Source organism: Leptodactylus fuscus, chromosome 2 (genome assembly GCF_031893055.1).
Source record: "Leptodactylus fuscus isolate aLepFus1 chromosome 2, aLepFus1.hap2, whole genome shotgun sequence".
Taxonomy (NCBI): Eukaryota; Metazoa; Chordata; class Amphibia; order Anura; family Leptodactylidae; genus Leptodactylus; species Leptodactylus fuscus.
The window spans coordinates 66,956,022-66,979,512 of record NC_134266.1 but is presented as its reverse complement, the minus strand read 5'-3'; the positions used below and the strand labels follow the sequence as shown (position 1 = coordinate 66,979,512).

The following is a 23,491-nucleotide window of genomic DNA, read 5'->3' as shown; positions in this document are numbered from 1 at the left end:
ACACACACCTACATAATTCCCACGAAATACGCATAGGCTACTTTAAATGTGGGTCACTCACCCCAAATCGCCACCGTCACCCTCCAAAGACCCCTCTGCCTCGGCTATACAAGCTGGCATTCTGCCAGCCCAGGTCTTTCCACGCACCTCCTATTCCTCCTATTGTTGCATGGCAGGGTGTGGGCGGGCTAGGGAGCCAGCGCTGCAGCACCATATGTTGCCGGCAAAGTGTAGGCGGGCCGATTGACCAGGAAGACCATAATCAACATGGCGGCAGCCCACATGCTCCAGCCGCCGCTGCCACCCCAGCCCGCCTACACACTGCCAGCATGCCGGCTGGCTAAACAGGACTGGCAGATGTTGTGGGGTACACACCGTACACAAGGTGAGTCCAGCGGAGTGGGGGGTGGCGGTGTCCACAACGATCCTCTACCGGTGCGTGGGCGCTGCTCCTTCTCCGCGTCGGCACCCGGACCAAGCTCCGGGGCCGGCGTCATGTTCCTATGCCAGCCGGGAGCCTTGCGCAGGGTCCCCGTCCTGTCGGTCTTTTGCTCCTACTGCAGCCTAGGTTACGTAACCTGCAGTAGAAGCGCTGGTATAGCGTAGCATAAAACCAGCGCTTCTACTGCAAGCTACGTGCCATAGGCTGCAGTAGGAGCGAAAGACCGACAGCCCGGGGACCCTGCGCACGCCTCCCGGCTGCCATAGGAACATGACGCCGGCCCCGCAGCTTGGTCCGGCTGCCGACGCGGAGAAGGAATATAGCGGGGAAGGAGCAGCGCCCACGCACCGGCAGAGGACATCAGGACAGGTCAACTTGCTCCGGGTGCCGGCGCGGCACACAAACATAGCAGCGCCGGCAGAGGAAATGCCATCTTAGTCAGCTGAGCTTCAGGAGCAGCTTGCTTAAGGGTGAGAGGGGTGGTGGGGCATGGGTGATCGGTAGGGGGTGGGGGGGTTTGCTGGTTTGGGGGTGGTGCTGGTGGTAGGGGTTAGAGAGGGGGCCGAGGGGGGGTTGGGTTTCACACCAGAGGGCAGAAGGCGAGTGGGGGGGGTAACCAAGGTCACGGGTGGGTGGTGCTGGGGGGAAGAGGTAGGAGGTGACTGTAACCCTAAAGGGGGAAAGGGGTCCGGGGACGCGGGTGGGGGGTAAGGGGAGAACCGGGGGTGCAGGTGGAGGGAAAGGGGAGGGCCAGAGGTGCAGCAGCGGAGCTGTGGGGTCCTGGCCCATGACGCTGTGGGAGGTGACCGCGCTGGATGCAAGGAAAGGGCTATGGGGTGCCACGGGCCGCGCTGCAGGTGGATCGCGCAAGGGTGAGGGGACAGTGGACGAAGTCGCGGGCTATAGCTAGTATGGATATATGCATAAATTCAAACATACATAATAAACAGAGTTAGATTAACAAAGATTAACCCCTTAAGGACATAGAACTACAGGAGCTTACTGCGCATGCTCGCGTAAGTGGCCAGAAAAAAATGGCCGCCTGCATGTGAAGTCAGCTCTGGCCGAGGCCTGCTGGCAGAGCCAACTTGCACATGCGTTGAATTTTGACCCACCGCGTGCTGGAAGAAGAAGGTGAAGAGGCCTTGCTGTTTGGGCGCTGGGGCCGGCCCCAGTGCTGCGAGATAACTCATTTGTATACTGACAAAAACCAGGATTTCAGGCGAACGGTGGCGTGGAGAAGACAACATAAGGTAGAAGAATAGCCTTTCTTAAGTCTGTCTTAGTCAGAAAAAAAAGCGTTTGAATGATAGGATCCCTTTAAGTCCAGCTTTGTAGTATTTTTCTGCTTCGGGCAGCTCTTAGGAAACTCCCTGTGTAATAATTAAAGTGTTCATTTTATCATTACAGGTGCTATTTTTGTCAGTTTATTTACGCTCCCCTTCATTCCTGACTATAACTCCAGAGGATCATTATTGCTGCTCTCTTTAATGTGCTCTTAAATGTTAAATCAAGCCCAATAAGAAGTCTTTTTGTCATGTTCTCTTTCACAATGTCGCCCACTTACGAGATCTTTCAGTGCATCATGGAGGCTAACAGCAAACCGGCAGTCAATTTTTTTTATTTTTTATTTTTTATTTTTTTTAGCAAATTTTGCACTAGACCAGAACCAGATAATTTTTCTAACTTACATTCACTTAAATGGGAGTTATCAGATAGGATTTATCACGGCAGCTCCATAGAAGTGAATAGAGCGTTGGTCATATACGCGCACTGATGTGGTCACAGGAAAGGACCTGAGATGTCACTCACATATGTCACCTGTGGTGTCCTGGGTTCTTTCTGAGACTGCTGAGGTGACTGATTGGCCTAAGTAGTCATATGTGGTGAATACTTCTGCTGGAACAAGCCCCCAGGCGCCGCTATACCGGACAGCAACGTGGAAAATAGTAGCGCTGTGGACAGGTGAGTATAATATTTTTAAATTTCAACTTTCCTGCCCTCTTGGCCCAGGACTTAAATATCCTGGACAAACCCTTTAAATTATCACCCACAAAAAAACATGCACAACTTTATCTTCCATTACAAAAGTAAACAAACATGAAGTACAATAGCTTCTGACAAGATGTGTACGTTAGTGTCAATGGGAATGGACACAGAATCCGTTTGTGTCCATTCTCTGCAACAGTTTAATGTCCTTTGTTGTCATCCTATGACAAGAAAGCTATGGACATTCACAATGGTAGTGTGAACCCAGCCTTATAGTCTCATCTCCTAACTTGTTATGGCCACAGCTGGGTATACCTTTGTTTTCAGAGCTTGGGAGGAAACTGTATAAATTGTGTGTATGTACTGTGTGTGTATATAGTAAACACAGTACCAGGAAAATGAGTTCTTGTTTCACCTCATTCCAGTATGTTCATCATTGCAAATTTTCAGAAATAAATATTAGAAATTTTCTGTTCTGTCTCACAATTTAATCATCTTTTCCTCGGACGGGTACAGCATGTCATGGTGTAGCACTGCATGGCTTTTTGTCATTTATAAAGGCTTAATTCCCACAGACAGTAAGCTTCTTCTGCCATGGTTACAAAGCTGTCTCATTCCTTTCAGATTTGTTCTCTCAGGCCTTTCTTTTGCCTAAACTAATATTTGCTCGGCCTGGTTTGAATATTTCCAGAGTTTAATGAACAACTTGAACAAAACAAGAACATTCATGTTTTTAAAGAGAATTAAAGACACAGAAATAATTATAATGTTCAGAAAGCATTTAGCTCCCTCATGTCTTATTATGGTGTAAATTATTTATAGTGCAACTTAGTGTATTACTTTCCACATTCAGGGTTTTTTTTAACATACCGTAGTCATGATCCTTGGGGGGTTTTTTTGTTACATATTTGGCCAAGGGTTGGCCAGGATATTTTAAATTTATGTGTTATCTTTTAATAGGAACCTAGCTACAGCACCAGTGCCGATGACTAGACAATGCCATGCTTCCAGCTCCATGCTAAGTATAGTATGGAGACCAGTTGTACCCCAATAACCCAGATCTGTCGGAGGGCCAGCTCTTGGCCCTTCACGATCAGATATTTATTGCCTGTCCTAAGGCTAGGCCATAAATAAAATTTACTGGCTAACCCAATTAATGGCATACTATACAAAAAGTCCTTATAGCTCTTCCCTAGATCCTCCCTTTACTCTACTTTTACATAGAGGAACAAAAAAGAATAAATACAGTTAAAGGGAACCTATCAGGTATTGGCAGTGAACCTTGATGTGCTCCCCTCAACTTCACTGAGCCCAATGGGCTTGTGCCAGAAGACTGAAGCATACTTCAGGGATTGGCCTACTCATGAGTTATATCTTTACTTTTCCTCATTCCATTAATCATACAGAATTTCTTCTGCAGCCAAGGATTCCAGAGCAAATGACATTTTTTCCATTTTGTCCTCTTCCAGCCTCCATATTTACTCCACATCTAAGTGTTTTCCTTGTATATACATTAGGGAAATTAGTTATTAGCAAACATTAGAGAAGCAGTGCAGCGGGAACACAAATCTATTGTTAGGGGGTTAGTTATCTTCTCATGTATGTAATGTCTCTGCCTGATAACCTGTGCACAATAAGGAAATCATGTCTGGGTGTCCAGTTTAAGTGCATATATTGGGACTAAGGCATCTTCATGCTGTATTTGTTTGGCCATCATTTAATAATAATACTGCAAACAATGGTTCATGTTGACAGGTGGCAGAATTAAGTTTGAGAAAAAAAAAATGTCCGACACGTTGGAAATTTTCTTCTGTCGGTCAGCCAAACTTAAAAGTGTATGACATGATTGGCTAACTTCTGCAGAACATCTGCCATTTTGCACAGACTGAGCTTTTTTTTTTTCTATACTGCCACCCTGATAGGGCAGTTTAGTTGCTTATATTGATGGATCTGAAGGATCCCACTATTGACTGATTGACTGATCATGGGAATTCTCATTATCTGATGTGTATGGCTAGCCTATGTGTAAAGTAGTATCACATATTACTAAAAGGTCTAAGGAGGGTGTTCTTTATTCTAGGGCAAAATGTCTCTACTGCTATGCTTTTACATTGTTTTGTCCCAATACTGCAGTTTTTGTGTTTTTTCTTCTAGGCTGCCCTTACCTATTAATGGGAGTCAAAACTCTTAGACTCAATTCACATCTGTGTCAGGTTTTATGGTGTCTGTCAACTGCAATACATTTTTTTTTAATACATCCAAAATGATGTACATTACCATTGTTAGCTTACAAAGATAAAAACGTAGGGAAATATTGCCATAGTGGAGAAAAATATTAATTGTAAAAGACTGAGATGGGAAAACCAGATCTTATGCCTTGCTCAGACAAAGCCTAGATAACAAAAACAGCCGAGCTGGCTGTGTCACGCTGTTTCGGAAACTCCCACTGTCCTCAATGGGAGCTAGGAAACAGTGTAGCATAGCTAACCCTGCTTTTTCTGCAATCCCACCCACTCTCACATACAGATGAGTATTCCCATCTCAGCTGTAAAGGGCTGAGTTTGGAATAACCATTCAAAGCTACCCCTGTTTCATTGTAAAATTTTAATAAAATATACATAGTTAAAATTAGTGGTACCCTCTGTTTTCCTTTTTTGCTGCAGTTCCCCCAGTACCCGGAGACCTGGGCTTTGGTAGTCTGAGACATTCCCCACTGATCTCAGCTGGTCCATCTAAGAGCAGGAGGAACTGTCTCGGACTACCAAAATCCGGTGTATATAGAATATTCAGAGACTGTAATGGCCAATTTACAGAGATGAAGAAGTGACTGGGGATCAATGGAATTCACCAGAAAAAATAAAAAGGGAATCCCAGGTGTTTTCCTATGTATTATGCATTTATTAGGAATTCTGTTGTGAACCAGGGGGTACACTACTTTAATATACTTGCTGAAAATATTATGTTGCGTATGAGTATTCATTGTTTGGGTCAGACACCATAGAAGTGATGAAGAAATAGGAAGTTAATACCCGCATTGAAAACAAATAGTGTTATTTCCATTTACGTTGCTTCTTATTTTGCTATTTTAAGATTAGTGGAAAATGCGTAACCTAACCCCATCCTGACTAGAAGACATTTCTGACATTTTATTCACATTCCTTTTCTCACTTCATTTTCTGTGATTTGGCATCTAGCAATCGTTTTCGCATAGTTTACTAATACTAGTCTTCCTTATTCTGTGCAGGATGTCTATGCAAAGGCCAAGCCTAAAGTGGAGACTGCTGTAGAACACTCAAAAGGTACAAGAATAGAAAATACTGCCGAGATGTATCAGTAGTGGTATAATGAGATAATGGGGCACTATTTGTTAAATTTATCAAAATGACACTCGTGACTCTATGCATCTTAGATTTTTATTCCTTAGACCATTTAATCGCTTGTGAACAAATATTTTGTGTCCAAAAAAAATTTGAACATATGTTATGGTTCCTTTTGAGTCCTGTCACTTCTTCTAGAGTCTAGAAATAGTATATATCTAGAGTCTAGAATAGAAATAGTATTAGGGAATTCTAAATTACTGGAATTGTTTTCTCTTAAGCATCCTATGCTGGTGATAATTTGAGAGCAGGTACAAAGGGCGTCTCTTGCTGTGGTCCGGGTTCTGCACTACACAGTGAGCCCATTATTTGAATGGACATTGAGTAATACTTGCTTTTTCATGTGTCATCAATGTATTGAAATTAATCAGGTTAACAGCTGATGTCTGGGCGCCAAGCAGGGTAAAACATTCATAATAAAACCTCTGATCTCATTCTCCCCTGTTGCTAGGTTCGGGTTTCTGTTCTTCAAGTCCACTTACGGACCCAAAAAATGGAAACCCGCTTCGCTTAAAAAGTGGTTACTCACGGAACCCTTAGACTATAATGGGGTCAACCGGGTTTCCGTCCAAATAATGCAGAGAGAAAAGCCCTGCTTGCAGGACTTTTCTCTCTGCATTTTTTAAGCTGATTCGGAACAGAAACCCTGAACGTAGAGCAGGTGAAGGTGTGAATCTATATAAACCTCTATGGTATCCGTATAGAAATAACAACATAAATAAGAAAACAAAAGTAGTTCTTAATACAAAAATAATTTTATTAATATTACACATCAAGAAAAAAAAGAAAAGACAAAACAGTTAAAAACTATTTTAAAAAGAATCGCATCGAAAATGCGAGTGGAAGTCGCAGTCTCACATGTAGATCACAATAGACAACATATGTGAGTCAGTACTGTTGCTGTATTATGCACATTAATTAATTAGATGTACATCAATTGTAAGCCCATATGGTGTGGGTGATGAAAATAATCATATAAATAGATGGGGTCACCCAGCTAAAGCAGAATTAAATATGATGAAATATAATAAAAGGTAAGTATCAATCACATATAGATGATATCATATGGGAGAAGGAGTATATAGAACTGTTGTACAAAGAGTGCCTTATACAGGTAAAGCACATCAAAGCCTGACTACATAGCATAACCCAATGTAAATTAACTCCTTGTAGAGTATGCTTACCACTGCGACCTCCACCCAGAGCCCCGACATGTGTTTCGCCCTGTTTCCTCAGGGGGCTAATGGAGACCCCATTTATTTATATGATTATTTTCATTACCCACACCATATGGGCTTACAATGGATGTACATCTAATTAATTAATGTGCATAATACAGCAACAGTACTGACTCATATATGTTGTCTATCGTGATCTACATGTGACACTGCGACTTCCACCCGTGTTTTCGATGCGATTCTTTTTTAATTGTTTTTAACTGTTTTGTCTTTTCTTTTTTTCTTAATGTGTAATATTAATAAAATTATTTTTGTATTAAGAACTAGTTTTGTTTTTTTATTTATGTTGTTATTTCTATATGGATACCATATAGGTTTATATACTGATGTTTGCAGGTATCCTGTGTATTGCATAGTCTAGTGCTGAGACGTGGTAGGGTTAATATAGCAGGTGTGAATCTAGCCTGGACAGAATCCCAGTCCTTTTCCGATCTTAGACTGAGGCCTTGGTGACGACCCGCAGCTATAAGGTGCTGTGGGAAAAACTGTGGTGCAATGCATCACGGTTATTCCCACAGCGCTTTAAACAGTTTGCGGAGTTTGCGCTTTAAACAGTCTGCAAACTTTCTGTTTCAATTATATCTATGGGAAACCGCCGGCGATTCCATAGATATAATTGACATGCTGTGATTTCCAAAACTGCATCGGTTATGGAAATCGCAACGTGTCCGTGCCGCATTTTTTACCACAAATTGGGCATGAGACTTGCAAGAATTCCATTCACTTTGCAGTTACTGTAAAACGCTTCGATTTTTCCCATGGCGTTTCCACTGCAGGCAAATCGCAGTATTTCTGACCCATGGGGCCCCAGCCTTAACATTGCAAATTTGAAAGGTATTACTTCATGACAGTTCGCTGCTTCTCTTTGTTATGTTTCTTGTATAAGGAAATAAATGTATTACCAAAAAGCTATTAACTTGCTCTATGGTTCTAGCGACATATGAAATGCTGAGAGATGCCCCGCCAGGATTCTACCCCAGGCTTGGCTTGATTGGATTTGCTGGAGTTGTTGGATTGTTTCTTGCAAGAGGTTAGTGGATCCAGATATGTCATTTCGGAAGTTTCCATATCTCAAGGAGCCTTTTAATTTTTATTAGGTATCCTTCCTGTTTATTTTGTGTATTGTATGTAACCCCCAAATGTGAAGCACCATGGAATTAATGGTGCTATATAAATAAACAATAATAATAGGATAGGCCATCAGTATTAGATGAGCAGTGTCTGACTCGCAGCACTCATGCCATAAACTCTTTGAAGGAGTTGTAGTGTTTCAAGAATTTCTGCTCAATCTCCTTTGTTTACAGTGTTCTGTACACTCGACATGCCATACATTTACTGGCTGTACTACATATTGCAGATTGGACTTATTCACTGTGTGAAAAGGAAACCCAATCCATCTCACAATTTTAAGTGAAAGGTGAAGTAAATACAGCCTTTGTGTAAAAACCAGACATTTCTGTGTTCGGCTCTTTTAAGTCATCCACCTTATGTTTAATGTATGACCAGAAAAGCTTCCAGCTTATGCCTTAAATGAAATCGTAGACCCCCATTATACCATCAGAGTTGGTCTCCATTTACCAGTATTTGAGAGGGGTTTCTGCCGTGCAATTTGTGGGATAATCCCCAGATTTGCCAGTGCTGCTGCAATTATTATAAATATATATATATATATATATATATATATATATATATATATATATATATATATATATATATATATATATATATATAATGATGAAATATATACACACATATAACTATTATTGTTCCAAAATGCACAAACAGGTTCGAGGATAAAGAAAGTAATATATCCACTTGGGTTTATGGGAATTGGTGCCTCCCTTTATTACCCACAGCAAGCAGCTACAATTGCTAAGGTAAGCGCTTATTTATGTCTGTTCTATTTAAGTAACTTATTAGGTCCTAAGTGTCCTGTTTGTACAGCCATATGACAAGACTGCTGCACAGACTTTCTCCACTAGAGGCACTGAAGTTATTATTTTTGTATACTTAGTCATATTCTGACCTTCTGTAGTCAGTAGGAATATTTAGAGCTGCTTGCACAATACCGTACATTGTAGTAACAGCAGTGTACTATAATAAGAAATGAATAGCTTTTGCATACAGCACAGTACATGAACTGCCCCTTGGCCAAATTCATTGTTAACTGACGCATAATCCTCATTCACATTGGAACTTCTAATTCAGAGGGGAGGAAATATAAAATGCACCAGGAAACTGTATAAAACACCACATTTTCAAGTGTTAGACACTTTTTAGACACTTTTATGACTTGTTCGAAAAGGACGCGGCTTGGCTGGAAAGTGGGTATGCCTTTACTTTAAACACCATATGCCAAATATGTGGCATAAAATTAATTAAACATGACAGATTTATCATCTGGTGTCAAGAAGAAAAGACTGGTGCAGTTGTCTAGTAGTGTCTACTCTAACCTTGCAACGTCTAACTTTTAGTAAATCCGGGGCCACACGGTGGCTCAGTGGTTAGCACTGCAGCCTTGCAGCAGTGGAGTCCTGGTGTTCAAATCCCGCCATGGGCAAAAAACCATCTGCAAGGAGTTTGTATGTTCTCCCCGTGTTTGCATGGATTTCCATCCCATATTCCAAAAAAAGACATACTGATAGGGAAAAAATGTACATTGTGAGCTCTATGTGGGGCTCACAATCTACATTTAAAAAAAAAAAAAAAAAAAAATAACTTTTAGTAAATCCGCTCCGTTGTGGCTAATTTTAGTTATTGTAATAGAAGATATTGTTATATTTGTATGCATAGTTGAATTTTGCTTATTTGCCATCTCTCGTGAATTGTCATTGCTGGGTTAGGGATGGTTCACATCAAATTTTTGACATCCATGAAATGGTCATATTCTGCCTAGGTTTTTTTTTTTAACACAAAACATGGTATACTGTGGTTTTGGCTGTGATAAAAAAAAATGGTAAAAACAGATACATTTTTCAACATTGACTATACATCCATTTTCATCCATTTCAGGTTATATTCCAGTGTTATTGATTTTCAGACAGGTTTCCAACATATCTGGGAGAAACTTTTCTTTCTAAAAAGAATATGGCAGAACAACTTAAAGGGATTCTATCATTAGAAAATGACGTTTTGAAGTAATAGACATTGTAATAGCGTTTAAAAAGTCTATTCTACTCCTACCTCTCATTCTCTTGAGCTCCCTGCTGTTTCTGTAAAAGATTGTTTCTTCTGATATGTAAATTATGCTCAGGGAGCACATTGTGCGTTCCCCCTGTGCTCCAAGCACAACAAGGGTCATCCACTGCTTGATGTCCCATTATGCTTTTTTACAGAAACAGCAGGGAGCACAAGAGAATGAGAGGTAGGAGTACAATAGTCTTTTTAAAGGCTATTGCAAGGTCCAATTTCTTCAAAACCTTATTTTCTAATCATAGAATCCCTTTAAGTTTGCAAAGTTGCATTGAACAAACCACAAAACGTCTTGAACAATGGGGGGAAAAAGAAAAGTGCAACTTTTCTTCTCTTTTAGGCCCTTTCGTAGAAGGGGGCATAGTGTGGGGCATAGTGTTGCCGGGGCCATCAACCCATCACATTTATGATCATTTACTTCAGTTCAGTGCAGAGCTCCTTAGTATTTCTAACATGTCTTGCATCCGTTAGGAATGAATTAATCCTGTCGTAAGAATCACTGGTCTTCATAAATTCCCCCCACCATTTATGATATTAGCAGATGTAGTCACTGACCAGAGCTGAAGCTTATCTGATCTCTATACTGAGCGAATCCCTGCCTGCATGCTGTACATAGATGTCTGCTCTTTTCTGACTGTTCTACACATGACGATCTTTCAGATCGGTGACTAGAGTAGGATTTCTCAGTTTATTTACATTGTTGTTTCTCTTCATCACTTGATAAATGTATCCTTTACATATATTTTTTTTTACATTTGTCTATGGTTTATCACCAATCCGTTCCAGTTCCAGCAGCTCTCCATATATTCCCAGTGTGAATGAGTAAATCTTCCCACATGATTAAGCAGTTAGATATGGACTTGGCTTCATTATTACTTTGCTTATTCCAGCTCTAAGTGGGCTTATGCAGCCCATTCATCTAGAATGAAGAGAACTTTGTGCGCAGTATCTGCCAGAGGACAACATACTAATTGTCTCATCCACTGGAAGAAAGCTCTGTTTGTTCACTGGTATTTTGTTCATGTCCAGCTTCATTAACAGTCAATTTCATATTACTTGGAGTCATTTGCCAGAACATAATAGAGCATGTCATTTCCTATGGGGAAGAAGATTTTCGGTTTTGTAATATTAGCTGATATAAGCTAGAAAACCTTTCTGCTGGTTGGGGTGTAGTAACCATATATTATTTTAATATACTGTATTTGATGTGGTATAGAAAATGAAAGATTATTCAAGTACCGTATATTAGCACACTCAGAAGAATGGTGGAGATCTTACATCTGCTGTCCTCACACAACCTCTTATGCATTTGTAAAATACTCCCCATCTTATCGCTGTTTGACCTATATAAGTGAATAGAGTCTGCTGCAAACTATTGTGTCTATGGCCCCTGGTCCTTCTAGGAAACAGGAAGTCACAGTGTTTTAGGCTTAGTGGCAGAAGTTGGAATTGTAAAATTTTTAGGACTTTTTTTTTTTTTAATATAGTTATTAATTTAGAAAATGAAAAAAAAAACATTACCAATATTATTAAAAAAGTACGTTTTACATAAAAACGGAATTCAAACAGTAGGTCATTTTCTGACGACACATTCTCTTTAAAGGGGCTCTATCACTGGGAAAAGTCATTTTTATCTAATCACATGCTTGCATAGGCTTTAGAAAGTCTATTCCACACTTACCTTTTGTATGTAGATTGCCTCAGTGGTCTCTGAATAATTCAGTTTTTATTAATATGCTAATGAGCTTCCAGCCAGCTCGGGAAGTTCCCAGCAGCCTCCTCTTTCCTATTATCTTCTATGTGTGGAAAGCAAACAGGAAGCTGAGTCATCAGCAGCAGCAGTCTCCCATAGAAAACAATAGGAGAGGTGTCTAATTAGCATATGAATAAAAACGGACTTATTCAGAAACCACTGAAGCAATCTACATACTATAGGTAGGTGTGAAATAGACTTTCTAAAGGCTATGCAAAGGTGTGATTAGTTAAAAATGACTTTTCCTAGTGATAGAGCCCCTTTAACCCCTTTCCGACATCCACCATACTATTAGAGGCTACTGTATGTAGCTTGCAATAGAAGCCCCAGTATTTTGCAAAGCATTAGTATTGACCACACGTTGGACTAATATGCACTGCGAGACTAATATGGACATAACTGTGCTGTACGTGCCTTACAAGACTTTTCTCTCCGACAATTTTAGGAGGGTTCTGCTGCAAAGTCTCCATCGCAAGTGTGAATCCAGTCTGACACCACCCTTCTGACATTACAGAGCTTAAATAATACATCAGACACCAAAACTAACTATACTTGTTGCTCAGGAATGGTGGAGGCTAGAAAGAACTGGAATCAGTGGAGCAGAGACTATTAACAGATGCTAAAACTAGAATTGGTGGAGGTGGTAAAAGGTCCTCTTTAAGTCAGGTATAAAAAAAATGTGCGCAAATGGCCAGAGAAAAAATCTACTTTAGTTTGATAAAAAAAAAATACAACAGCCCCTCAACCAGACTGGTATGTCTGTCCAAAACCATAATAAACAGCATTCAGCAGTCTGAGGCCTGCATCTGTATTTTCTTTTATTCTCTTTGATACTGTTACAGGTTAAAACCTCAAACCAACCATGAAAACCCAGTTGAACGTGTGTCTTTACCCTTAGCATCTAGGGCATAATTTAGAGCATGTGACATGACTGTGGACATTGCTTGCTTATAATTATCTGTACTGACACTTGTGTCTTATATATAAAGACACCAAACACAGATTTCACTCCAAGACTACACCCTGCTATTTTGTCAATAGAGAGACGAGTTGTCATACACTCATGTATTCTGTAGAATCTGATCTCGCTGTACCTGATCACCATGATGTAAATCTTTGATTTGTGAAGTATATGTGTACTTACCTAACATACAAGGCTCTCAGAAGAAGCTTTTCTAATATATGATGTACTCCATAATATTTTAATAATAAGTGTGATTTTTCTTTTCAAGGACACTGGTACAGTCTTGTATGACTGGAGTCTGCAAGGACTTGTAACTTTAGAATCTTTGTGGAAAGATGGTGGAAAAAAGAAATCTTCAAAAAAACATGAAAAGGTGCGATTGTTTTACTGGAGTGTTGAAATTTCATACTGTATTTAAGTTGCATAAATAAATGGATGTGCTGCTAACTTGAATGCAAAATTACAGTATATTATGCTAATATATAGGGGCAGATTCTTCGGATGTGTTTAAAATCCTGTTTTAGGCTAAGGCCGCACCTTGTTGAAACGTAACTTTTTTTTTTGCAGATTTTGCTGTGGTTTTTGGACCCAATGCCAACATTGGATTGAGCAGAAGGTAGAAGTGTAAGAACTTCTTATATAATACACATTCCTTTTGTAGCCATTCTTGGTTTTGGCTCTAAAAACCACAGCAAAATCTGCGGACAGAAAAAACCTACATGTCGGGTTTTTCTGTCCGCTTGAAAAGTCGGACATCTTTACATGCGGACAGTGAAGGAAGGGCACGAAGTGCAAAAGAACGCACCCGATCGCCATTTAAATGAATGACAAGTGTCACGGACACAGCTAGTGTCCGCTTCTAACGTCCGTGCGAGATTTTGAACGGACACTAGGAGTGGACACTACCTGTCGGACACTGACGGTAGTGTGAACGCCCCCTAAGAAATTATCACATTTTTAACATCAGTTATTAGAAGGGCTTTCCAGCTTACTAAATTGGATGATCTATCTTTAAAGTGTTGTTTTGTTTGTTTTTACCATTGTGTAGGGGGGGTGTTTGATGAACATTTTTGTAATATACTTTAATTAGCCTGTTTTACTTCCTTTTGGCTCTAATATGCTCTCTAGCAAACCTCCAAGTAAGCTGTTGTTAGGGATAATGTGTGCATGTTTGCATTGCCAGCATGTGGCATTTGCCAAAGAGAGTCACTTCATATAGCTGCATATGCGGCTTTATACCACCTAGAATAGTATTACTGGTGTCACATTTAGTTACATAGTACATGCTGCATATAAAAATTGTATTCCCAACTGTGTCTTTAACTACTATCTCCATTGTTTATGACTATATTGGTAGTATATTATAATCGCCACTTTCATACATCAAAACCACTGTTCTAGATGGTATAAAACTGAGGGTACTGCGGTTTTCAGTCATCATTCCCTTTGGCAACTGGTAATACACAGCGGATTTAGGTGTATAGGACAGACTGTCCATGACATTGTTAGTTAGAGCTTTGCTATGGAGAACTTTAAAGGTTGTTTTCTACTAAATTGAAGTAGGTTGATACAATTATATTTCAAAAATTTGAACCCAAAGCTGGGTTCACACTGAATTCCATTATGAAGGTGTCTGTTAAAAAAAACAAAACACACACACACCTATCATAACAGACATTAATGGACACTAAATGATGTTAATTAGAGATGAGCGAACAGTGAAATATTCAATATTCGATTCCAGTAGCCCCTCAATATTCGACTATTCAAACGAATATCAAAACCACTATTCACCTAAGGAGTGTCACCAAGTCCACTATGACACCTCAGCATATGATGACAACACCTCTGGAATGCAACTGGGACAGCAGGGGAAGCATGTCTGGGGGCATCTAACATGCCCAAGTCACAGTATTACCCCACCATCACAGCCTATCACTTTCCACACTCAAAAAAACCTCTATGAAAGTGGAAAAATACTTGGAAACCTTCTTTCCTCCACAATAGTATGGACAGAAACCCAAATTTTAAGCTAAAGAAACATTACCAAGCACCCCTTTAAATCACGTTACCCATGAGAACCACAGATGGAATAGGCAATGGGAACTCCAACAGTACCCACCCTTAACTGTCATTGTGGATGTGTATGAGGAGTTCATCACAAGGCTGACAGACCCATTTCCAAATGCTGCAGCACAAGCAACCAGCATTCAGCCTAAGCTTGTCTCTTCTTCAAGTAAGACATAAGATTCTTTGGAACCAGAACAGGAAAAGCCAGTGATTGCCATTGCAGCAGTGCCTAGGCCATCTTTCAGAGCAGTTCATTCAGAGATTGAATTGGAGAAAAATAAGAACATTTACTGTGATCGGGTCTTCATGCACATTAGTGGGCATGGACAACCTAACGTACAAGATCCTCATGCTGAGCTGGCCTCATTACTGAACAAGATCAAGCAGGATAATCAGGGCTGGAAACAGCCAATCAGATCTTACCGAAAGGAATCACCCTCGGTTTGGAAAGAAGCCATCTGAACGCATGCACAGAAAAAAACGAACACAAAATAACGGACAGTAACTGATGGCTATCAATTACTGTCTGTTATAAGTCCGTTGCCCATAGACTTTAATGTTAAAAAAATAATGGACACTTGCCGTCTGTTTTTTTTCTAACGGACACAAAGGTCCTGCATGTAGGATTTTTTGTCCACTGGAAAAAAAAGGACTTCTGACGGATTTAGTGTAAATGGTCACTAACGAGCACAAGATATAATCCCATTGAAATTAATCGAAATTTTAACGGGTTTCTGACAGTTCAGCTAGTGTTTGTTGCTAAAATCTTGTAACGAACATTAGCTACAGACACTGCTGACAGTCACCAACAGTAGTGTGAATGCCCCCTAATACCCCATACACAATAGTAAAACAAATAGTTAAATGGCACTCTAATTTTTTAGATTTATAGTCAATATTATGTAGCCTGTTGTATGAGTGCCACAGCCTTTTTATTGTTTACCTGCTAGAAGCTGCTTAATGTCATTCATTTCAGGACAGGATTTTTGAGACACTGACCACACTATGGTGGAGCAGCACAACCTCTCTTCTCAGTCACTCCACCATGTTCTGGCATTAGTGCAGCCATGTTCAGTGCTTTAAAAGTCTGGGCAGGCTGATATAGAGCCTGAACAGAAATGAACAACATTATGCCCATTACGCACCCCTTCAACCCCAATATCAGCTCATACTTTATATAATTGAAGCTTGTTGGATAAATATAAATTTACTAAAGTTTAGCTAAAAGAAATGTGAATTGCTTGAAAGTGTTAAGAAACAGAACTTCTTTAATTCTGAGGATTGCTTCGTCATTGGAATTTCTGTTCCTGTTATTTCAGCTTTGAGCTGAGAAAAAATACAGTAATTTTTTTTTTTTCCTTTTAAAGCCTGTGAATCCAGTCCAAGCAGTAAGCAATGACCCATCATCTGCTGACACAACACATGCAGAGACGTCCTCTGAAAGCTCCAAGTAAAGGTGAGATTTCTATATAAATGATGGCTCTGGATAAACTAAGACTAAATTCACATTTTTAATTGCAGACTACATAAGAGGGAATGGATGGTAATTTGTTCACTCATTATTTTTCTAACCTGCATAGAAACTTCTGGGTAACTGCCTTCCTAATATGTTCTAGAATTGACAATCAATATATAAAGTTGATTCACATGTACACTACCACAGTTTTCTGATACCTTCACTTCAGGCGGTATTTATTAGGGATAAGTGAACTAATTTGGTTAGAAGCAGATTTGACACAAATTTTTGTAAAGATACGAGACCTCTGGTGTCCTCTTCAAGCTTCTAACAACCTCTGACTGATGTATCATGTCCCAGGGTTATCACTGAGGCTGAATTGCAGGACTCAGTGGTGACCAGCTATACCCATGTGACTGGGCCTCCATGGAGACCCCAGGACACAATAATTGTATACAAGGCCTAAAGAGACCACAGGACGCCACAAGAAGAGGTGCTCATGAAGATGAGGCAAGGTGAGGATAACTCTTTGTTATTTTTACTCACCTTTCTTGGGCCTCCACTTATTACACTCTGGGTCAGGCATGTCAAACATGCGGCCCGCGGGCCGCATGCGGCCCTTTACAGGCATATCTGATGCCCGCACAAAAGTCTCAAACTTTGTCTCTAAGAGACAAAGTTTGAGACTTTTGTGCGGGCCGCAGAGGTGCAATACTCACGCGGCTACTCGCTGCTGTGTAGACGTGATGTGACGTGATGACGTCACATCGCATCTAAATCTTCAGACGGAAGCCGCGCGGGTTGAGCCGCGCGGCTTCCGCCCCCGGCAGCTCCCTCCTATGTCGGCTCATTCATTTGAGCCGACAGCGGAGGGGAAAGCCGCGACCGCGATGGTCGCGGCAGGAGAGAGAGAGAGAGTGCGGCGGGGGAGCGAGGACTCGGAGTCGTCGGAGAAGGTAAGTTTAATGTGTGTATGTATGCATAGAGGTGGAACGTGAAACAGGGCAGATGAAGGAGGGGACGGCATGACACTGGGGACAGAGATGTGGAAACATGAATCTGGGGGCAGAGATGGGGGACATGAATCTGAGGGCAGAGATGGGGGACATGACACTGGGGGCAGAGATGGAGGGACATGAATCTGGGGGCAGAGATGGGGGACATGAATCTGGGGGCAGAGATGGGGGGACATGAATATGGGGGCAGAGATGGGGGGACATGAATCTGGGGCAGAGATGGGGGACATGAATCTGGGGCAGAGATGGGGGACATGAATCTGAGGGAAGAGATGGGGGGACATGAATCTGTGGGCAGAGATGGGGGACATGAATCTGGAGGCAGAGATGGAGGGACATGAATCTGGGGGCAGAGATGGGGGGGACATGACACTGGGGGCAGAGATGGGGGACATGAATCTGGGGGCAGATATGGGGGGACATGAATCTGGGGGCAGATATGGGGGGACATGAATCTGGGGTAGAGATGGGAGAGACATGAATCTGGGGGCAGAGATGGGGGAGACATGAATCTGGGGAAGAGATGGGGGAGACATGAATCTGGGGAAGAGATGGGGGACATGAATCTGGGGAAGAGATGGGGGACATGAATCTGGGGGCAGAGATGGGGGGACATGAATCTGGAGGCAGAGATGGAGAGGACATGAATCTGGGGCAGAGATGGGGGACATGAATCTGGGGGCAGATATGGGGGGACATGAATCTGGGGGCAGAGATGGGGGACATGAATCTGGGGGCAGAGATGGGGGGGACATGAATCTGGGGGCAGAGATGTGGAGACATGAATCTGGGGGCAGAGATGGGGGGACATGAATCTTGGGGCAGAGATGGAGGGGACATGAATCGGGGGCGGAGATGGGGGACATGAATCTGGGGGCAGAGATGGGGGACATGAATCTGGGGGCAGAGATGGGGGGACATAAATCTGGGGGCAGAGATGTGGAGACATGAATCTGGGGGCAGAGATGGGGGGACATGAATCTTGGGGCAGAGATGGAGGGGACATGAATCGGGGGCAGAGATGGGGGGACATGAATCTGGCGGCAGAGATGTGGGAGACATGAATCTGGGGGCAGAGATGTGGGACATGAATCTGGGGGCAGATATGGGGGGACATGAATCTGGGGGCAGATATGGGGGGACATGAATCTGGCGGCAGAGATGGGGGAGACATGAATCTGGGGAAGAGATGGGGGACATGAATCTGGGGAAGAGATGGGGGACATGAATCTGGGGGCAGAGATGGGGGGACATGAATCTGGAGGCAGAGATGGAGAGGACATGAATCTGGGGCAGAGATGGGGGACATGAATCTGGGGGCAGATATGGGGGGACATGAATCTGGGGGCAGAGATGGGGGACATGAATCTGGGGGCAGAGATGGGGGGACATAAATCTGGGGGCAGAGATGTGGAGACATGAATCTGGGGGCAGAGATGGGGGGACATGAATCTTGGGGCAGAGATGGAGGGGACATGAATCGGGGGCAGAGATGGGGGACATGAATCTGGAGGCAGAGATGGGGGGACATGAATCTGGGGCAGAGATGGGGGACATGAATCTGGGGCAGAGATGGGGGGACATGAATCTGGGGGCAGATATGGGGGGACATGAATCTGGCGGCAGAGATGGGGGAGACATGAATCTGGGGGCAGAGATGTGGGACATGAATCTGGGGGCAGATATGGGGGGACATGAATCTGGGGGCAGATGAAGGGTGTATATGTAAATAGATAATTTTCTTTTATGAAACTAACAAAATCTTCTCAGAGAACAAGGCTGACTGATCACCACTTATAATCTAAAAAAAGATTGAAAAAAATGATAGCAAATAAATGTTTAGTTTTTAATTGCTGTATTTTTGTTAAATATATGTTGCTGTTACATATTACTACTTCATATCTTGTTTTCATGACTGCTGTTAAAATACATGCGTGACATTAGCTGCTGTGTGTGGCCCTCGCAACAACCTCTTGTTACTCATGTGGCCCTCGGGGTACCCTGAGTTTGACATGCCTGCTCTGGGTTCTGAGAAGAATAATAGCACTACCGGAGGGCCGAATCTCACAAATATTCTTGTGAGGTTCACCCACCTCTAGTACTTTAAGGCCTGCCTACTGGCAATGATTTATAAACCACCACCAACAAGTCTGAGGATCTGATGGAAATTACCATCATACCTTTCCTCTCATACAGTGGAGATTCGAGTTTTGCCAGCTTGGCAAAGGGTATGCTCTAGGCCAATGGTGAGAGAATGTCCCAACTGAGTACTCCAAAGTAGCAGTCACTTATAAATGTTAATAAAATAAGGTGTGTAGCTTTCGTAATTATGTAATGGCCCCCTCAGTGCCCCCACATGTAGCATAATGTCTCCCTCAGTGCCCCCACACTCAGTATAATGATACCACCAGTGCCCCTCACATTTAATATAATGACCTACCCAGTGACCCCACATGTAATATAATGGCTTCCACATATAAAATAAGAACCCCTACAGTGCCATGGTGGCTCCTTCATTCAGTATAATGGCCACTCCATGCAGTATAATGTGCCATAGTGGCCTCTTCATACAGAGTAATGTCCCATAGTGGCCACAATTATATACTGAGGGTCTCTTCAACCCTCCGAGTATAATTAACAGGGACCCCAGGGAGGTTATCAAACATAAAAACAGTGTTACCTGTTATGGGCTCCGTCGCTGCTCCCCGTCCTCCTCTGGGCTACAGAGATTGTCAGGCAGTCACATATCGTATGCATCCTTACACTACATGACACACGTGACTACCTAACGTCATCTCTGTAGGCTGGAGGAGCACGGGGAGCGGCGATGGAGCCCAGGACAGGTAAGTAACATTGTTTTTATGTTTGCCTCCCCGGGGCCTCCACTAATTATACTTTGAGGGTCTGTATTTTTAAAATTTTACATTGAAAATAAAATATTTAAATTCACTTTATCGTGTAATATTATGCTTATTGGCATGGGAGTGCTTTCACATGTATATAGTTTAATCTGCTGAAGGGTTTTTTGTTTACTTCATTTTGCATCAATAATTTTGATCACAGTGTGAATGTTACTCCTAATGATTTCAATTTAGCGCTCATTGACGGATTGCACTTGGACTTGTAGTTTGAAGAAATTGCAATTCTAGGTGCAGCCCATTATTGCTGTAAATTATAAATGACCCTGTATCCACAGTATAGGGGTAAGTTGCTGATTGGAGGGGGGTCTAGTAGCCAAAGTACAGCTCTCATCTATTTCAGGCGGTTTCGATGCTGTGGTGTGCATTTCTGACCTGCTGGTCCATTCAGACTGGAGTGCTAAACATCTCAGTTCTCATGATTTGTGGGAGTCCCCACCACTTATAATTGATCTATAGTCCTGCTTCCCTCACCCACCAAAGCTGTCAAATCATATAAGTCATTCTATCAAGCACTTATTGATTTGTCCTCTTTTTTGATGGCAGAAAGTCAGCCAGACAGGATTATACATAGAAAAATAAATCAATAACAAAATGTTGTGTGTCTCTGTCTGTGACCTCTTTATCGTCTATGGAAAAACACAGGCACTACACACTGTGCTAACGGTTATTTCTTAAATTGCTTTATAAGCTAGTCTAGAAAACCAAAATGTTTTCTGCTGCCAGTACCAACCACTGTTCGCCTTTCACAGTCCCAGGCAAAGAATGTCCTTGTCATGTGCAGCTTTTTACCAGCCCATGTAAAAACCCTGTTGAATAAGGGGTCTGGCTTTCTTATTCTTCGTCATCACAGCAAAAGCCCAATTGCAGTCATGTGGTGTGATGACACACTGGCACAACAGGAAGGAGAGACCCTTCTTGGTCACATGCCCATGTCACATCAGTTTAGAATGACACAACTTCTAGAAGAACTCTGCTAGTGCTGCCAAATGGGGAAATGGAGATATACTGAAAGCACAAGTGCATTAGTAAGCATGCTATTCTTTTACACTAAGATCACCACTAGAACATTTTTTGTCCCCGTATAACCCCATTAAAAGTATGCCCGGATAATAAAAGTCAAAGATCATAAGAAAATTTTCAATATAATAAGTTACAGATGGTGAAGTTGTCATACAGATTTAAATGTTGACAGAGCAGGAAACAGTCAGATCTATTTTGCTGGTTTGGGACCAGAACTGCCAATAAACTGTTTCATCTGTTCTATTGGTCCAGAAGAAGCCGTGCCTGGAAGATATATAATAACCTAAGGGACCAAACCATTTCTGAGGATGTTGCGTACAGTGAATGTCAGAAATTCTGTGCAAAGTTTTGTCTTCCTGCCGCCACCACTAGGGGGAGATTATGTGTGTATCCTACTCAATAATAAAACATCATGCATTATTTACCAAGCTTTCCCTAACAGCAGCATCCAATATTATATTCATGTCCATTTGTGTCCAGCAGATTTGGATTCCAGCATCAGATAGAAAAGGTTTTAATAATAATTAAAAATATAACATTTATCAGCATAGACTGTTGTAAAAGTGGAAATCAAACGTTTCATACTGCTGCTTTAGCGGACAAAAAGGTCAATATTTCTGCAATCTTCTTAGAATTTACATTGAGCAGCGTGGAAATTGTATTTAACCCTTATTTAGCATATTTCAGCTTTGCTGTCGCTTCTCTTTCAGTTTGTCCAAGTGATTTGCACTTTTGTAGTGTGACAGCTTCTAATGAACTCAGGAAATCCACAATTGCACTGAGGTGTCTGAGGATCCATGTAAGAACAGGGCGGCCATCGACATGAAGCAATTACTATCCAAAGTGAAATTCTGTTATTTATGTACACAGTATACACCAGCTAATAAACATGTTTGATTTGCAAATCTTTTGGGCTCTTGAGATTGTTGGATACATGAATCATAAGATATATCAGCGTTTATTCATTGTATAGTGCACTGTGGGGGGTTTCTAGACACGTACAATTTGGCTATTTACTTACTTAATGGTTTTGTGAGACTACCTCTTTAAAGGGAATGTGTTGCCAAAAATAACCTATTTTTTTATCAAGTTTTTTTTTTCTTTTTTAAACATCAGATTTGTTTAAGAAAACCACAAACATTTTCCATTACACAGAACACTGAAAGCAATAGCACCATGCTGACACAGCAATGCATACAAAGCAAAAGCATACGGGAAAGAGAAAATCAATTATAAGTGTCTCTGGCACCAACTTGGAGAGAGAGAAATATCATATTTCTAAAGAATATAATGAGGTTTTTAAACATTTTATGTTATCATCTATATTTTTTTTAAAAAATCCAAAAAATTCAGCAGTTCTGCCTCTGGCCACTAGGCCATGTAATATGCTGAGACTTCTGTTTTCTGTAGATTTCTTTGCAGCAGACCCTCACTTATCAGCGCACTGATCATCACTGCTCTCGTGTATATGAAGATAACACATAGAATTCACTAGTTACAATAGAAGATTTCACAACTTATCTGCTCCCCCCTCTGTGCCATGACCTCTGCCCAGAGAAAGTTGTTTTTGCAGCCAACATGTTTTGTTTTTCGCTGTGATCTTGATTATGTAGAGCAGTGGTCCCCCAACCTTTTTTCCACCAGGGACCATTTTCAGCAAGACAATTTTTCTATGGCTTGGTGGGGGCGGGAAGGGGTGTGGATGGGCCGGGGTTAAGCATAGGGGTGTAGATTAGAATCATGTACAATGAAAACACAAGAGAAAGTGCAAACTGACGGACACTGCAGGTTATGAAGATGGCTACTGATGACAGACACTGCAGGTTATGAAGATGGCTACTGATGACTGACACTGCAGGTTATGAAGATGGCTACTGATGACAGACACTGTTATGAAGATGGCTACTGATGACAGATATCACTCCTAATGCTGCTATTAACTTCACTACAGCCTCACTACAGCTACATTATACGTCACAGGGACAAGTGACATGTAATGTAGTTGCCCAAAGTTTGGTAGGCGAGTGCAGGGCGGAGCCAAAACCCGCTGCAT

General features: G+C 41.7%; 1 protein-coding gene across 1 annotated transcript in view; it reads left to right on the top strand.

Moving 5' to 3' along the window:
• Positions 1 to 22,343, top strand: part of APOO (apolipoprotein O) — a 40,720-nt gene extending 18,377 nt beyond the window's left edge. The window contains exons 4-9 of the mRNA XM_075262652.1: positions 5,676 to 5,730; positions 7,981 to 8,076; positions 8,832 to 8,923; positions 13,224 to 13,328; positions 16,393 to 16,481; positions 22,149 to 22,343. Of these exons, the coding sequence (XP_075118753.1) occupies positions 5,676 to 5,730; positions 7,981 to 8,076; positions 8,832 to 8,923; positions 13,224 to 13,328; positions 16,393 to 16,479 (435 nt within the window). The 3' untranslated portion in view covers positions 16,480 to 16,481; positions 22,149 to 22,343. The remainder of the gene's footprint in view (positions 1 to 5,675; positions 5,731 to 7,980; positions 8,077 to 8,831; positions 8,924 to 13,223; positions 13,329 to 16,392; positions 16,482 to 22,148) is intronic.
• The last annotated feature ends 1,148 nt before the right edge of the window (positions 22,344 to 23,491 follow it).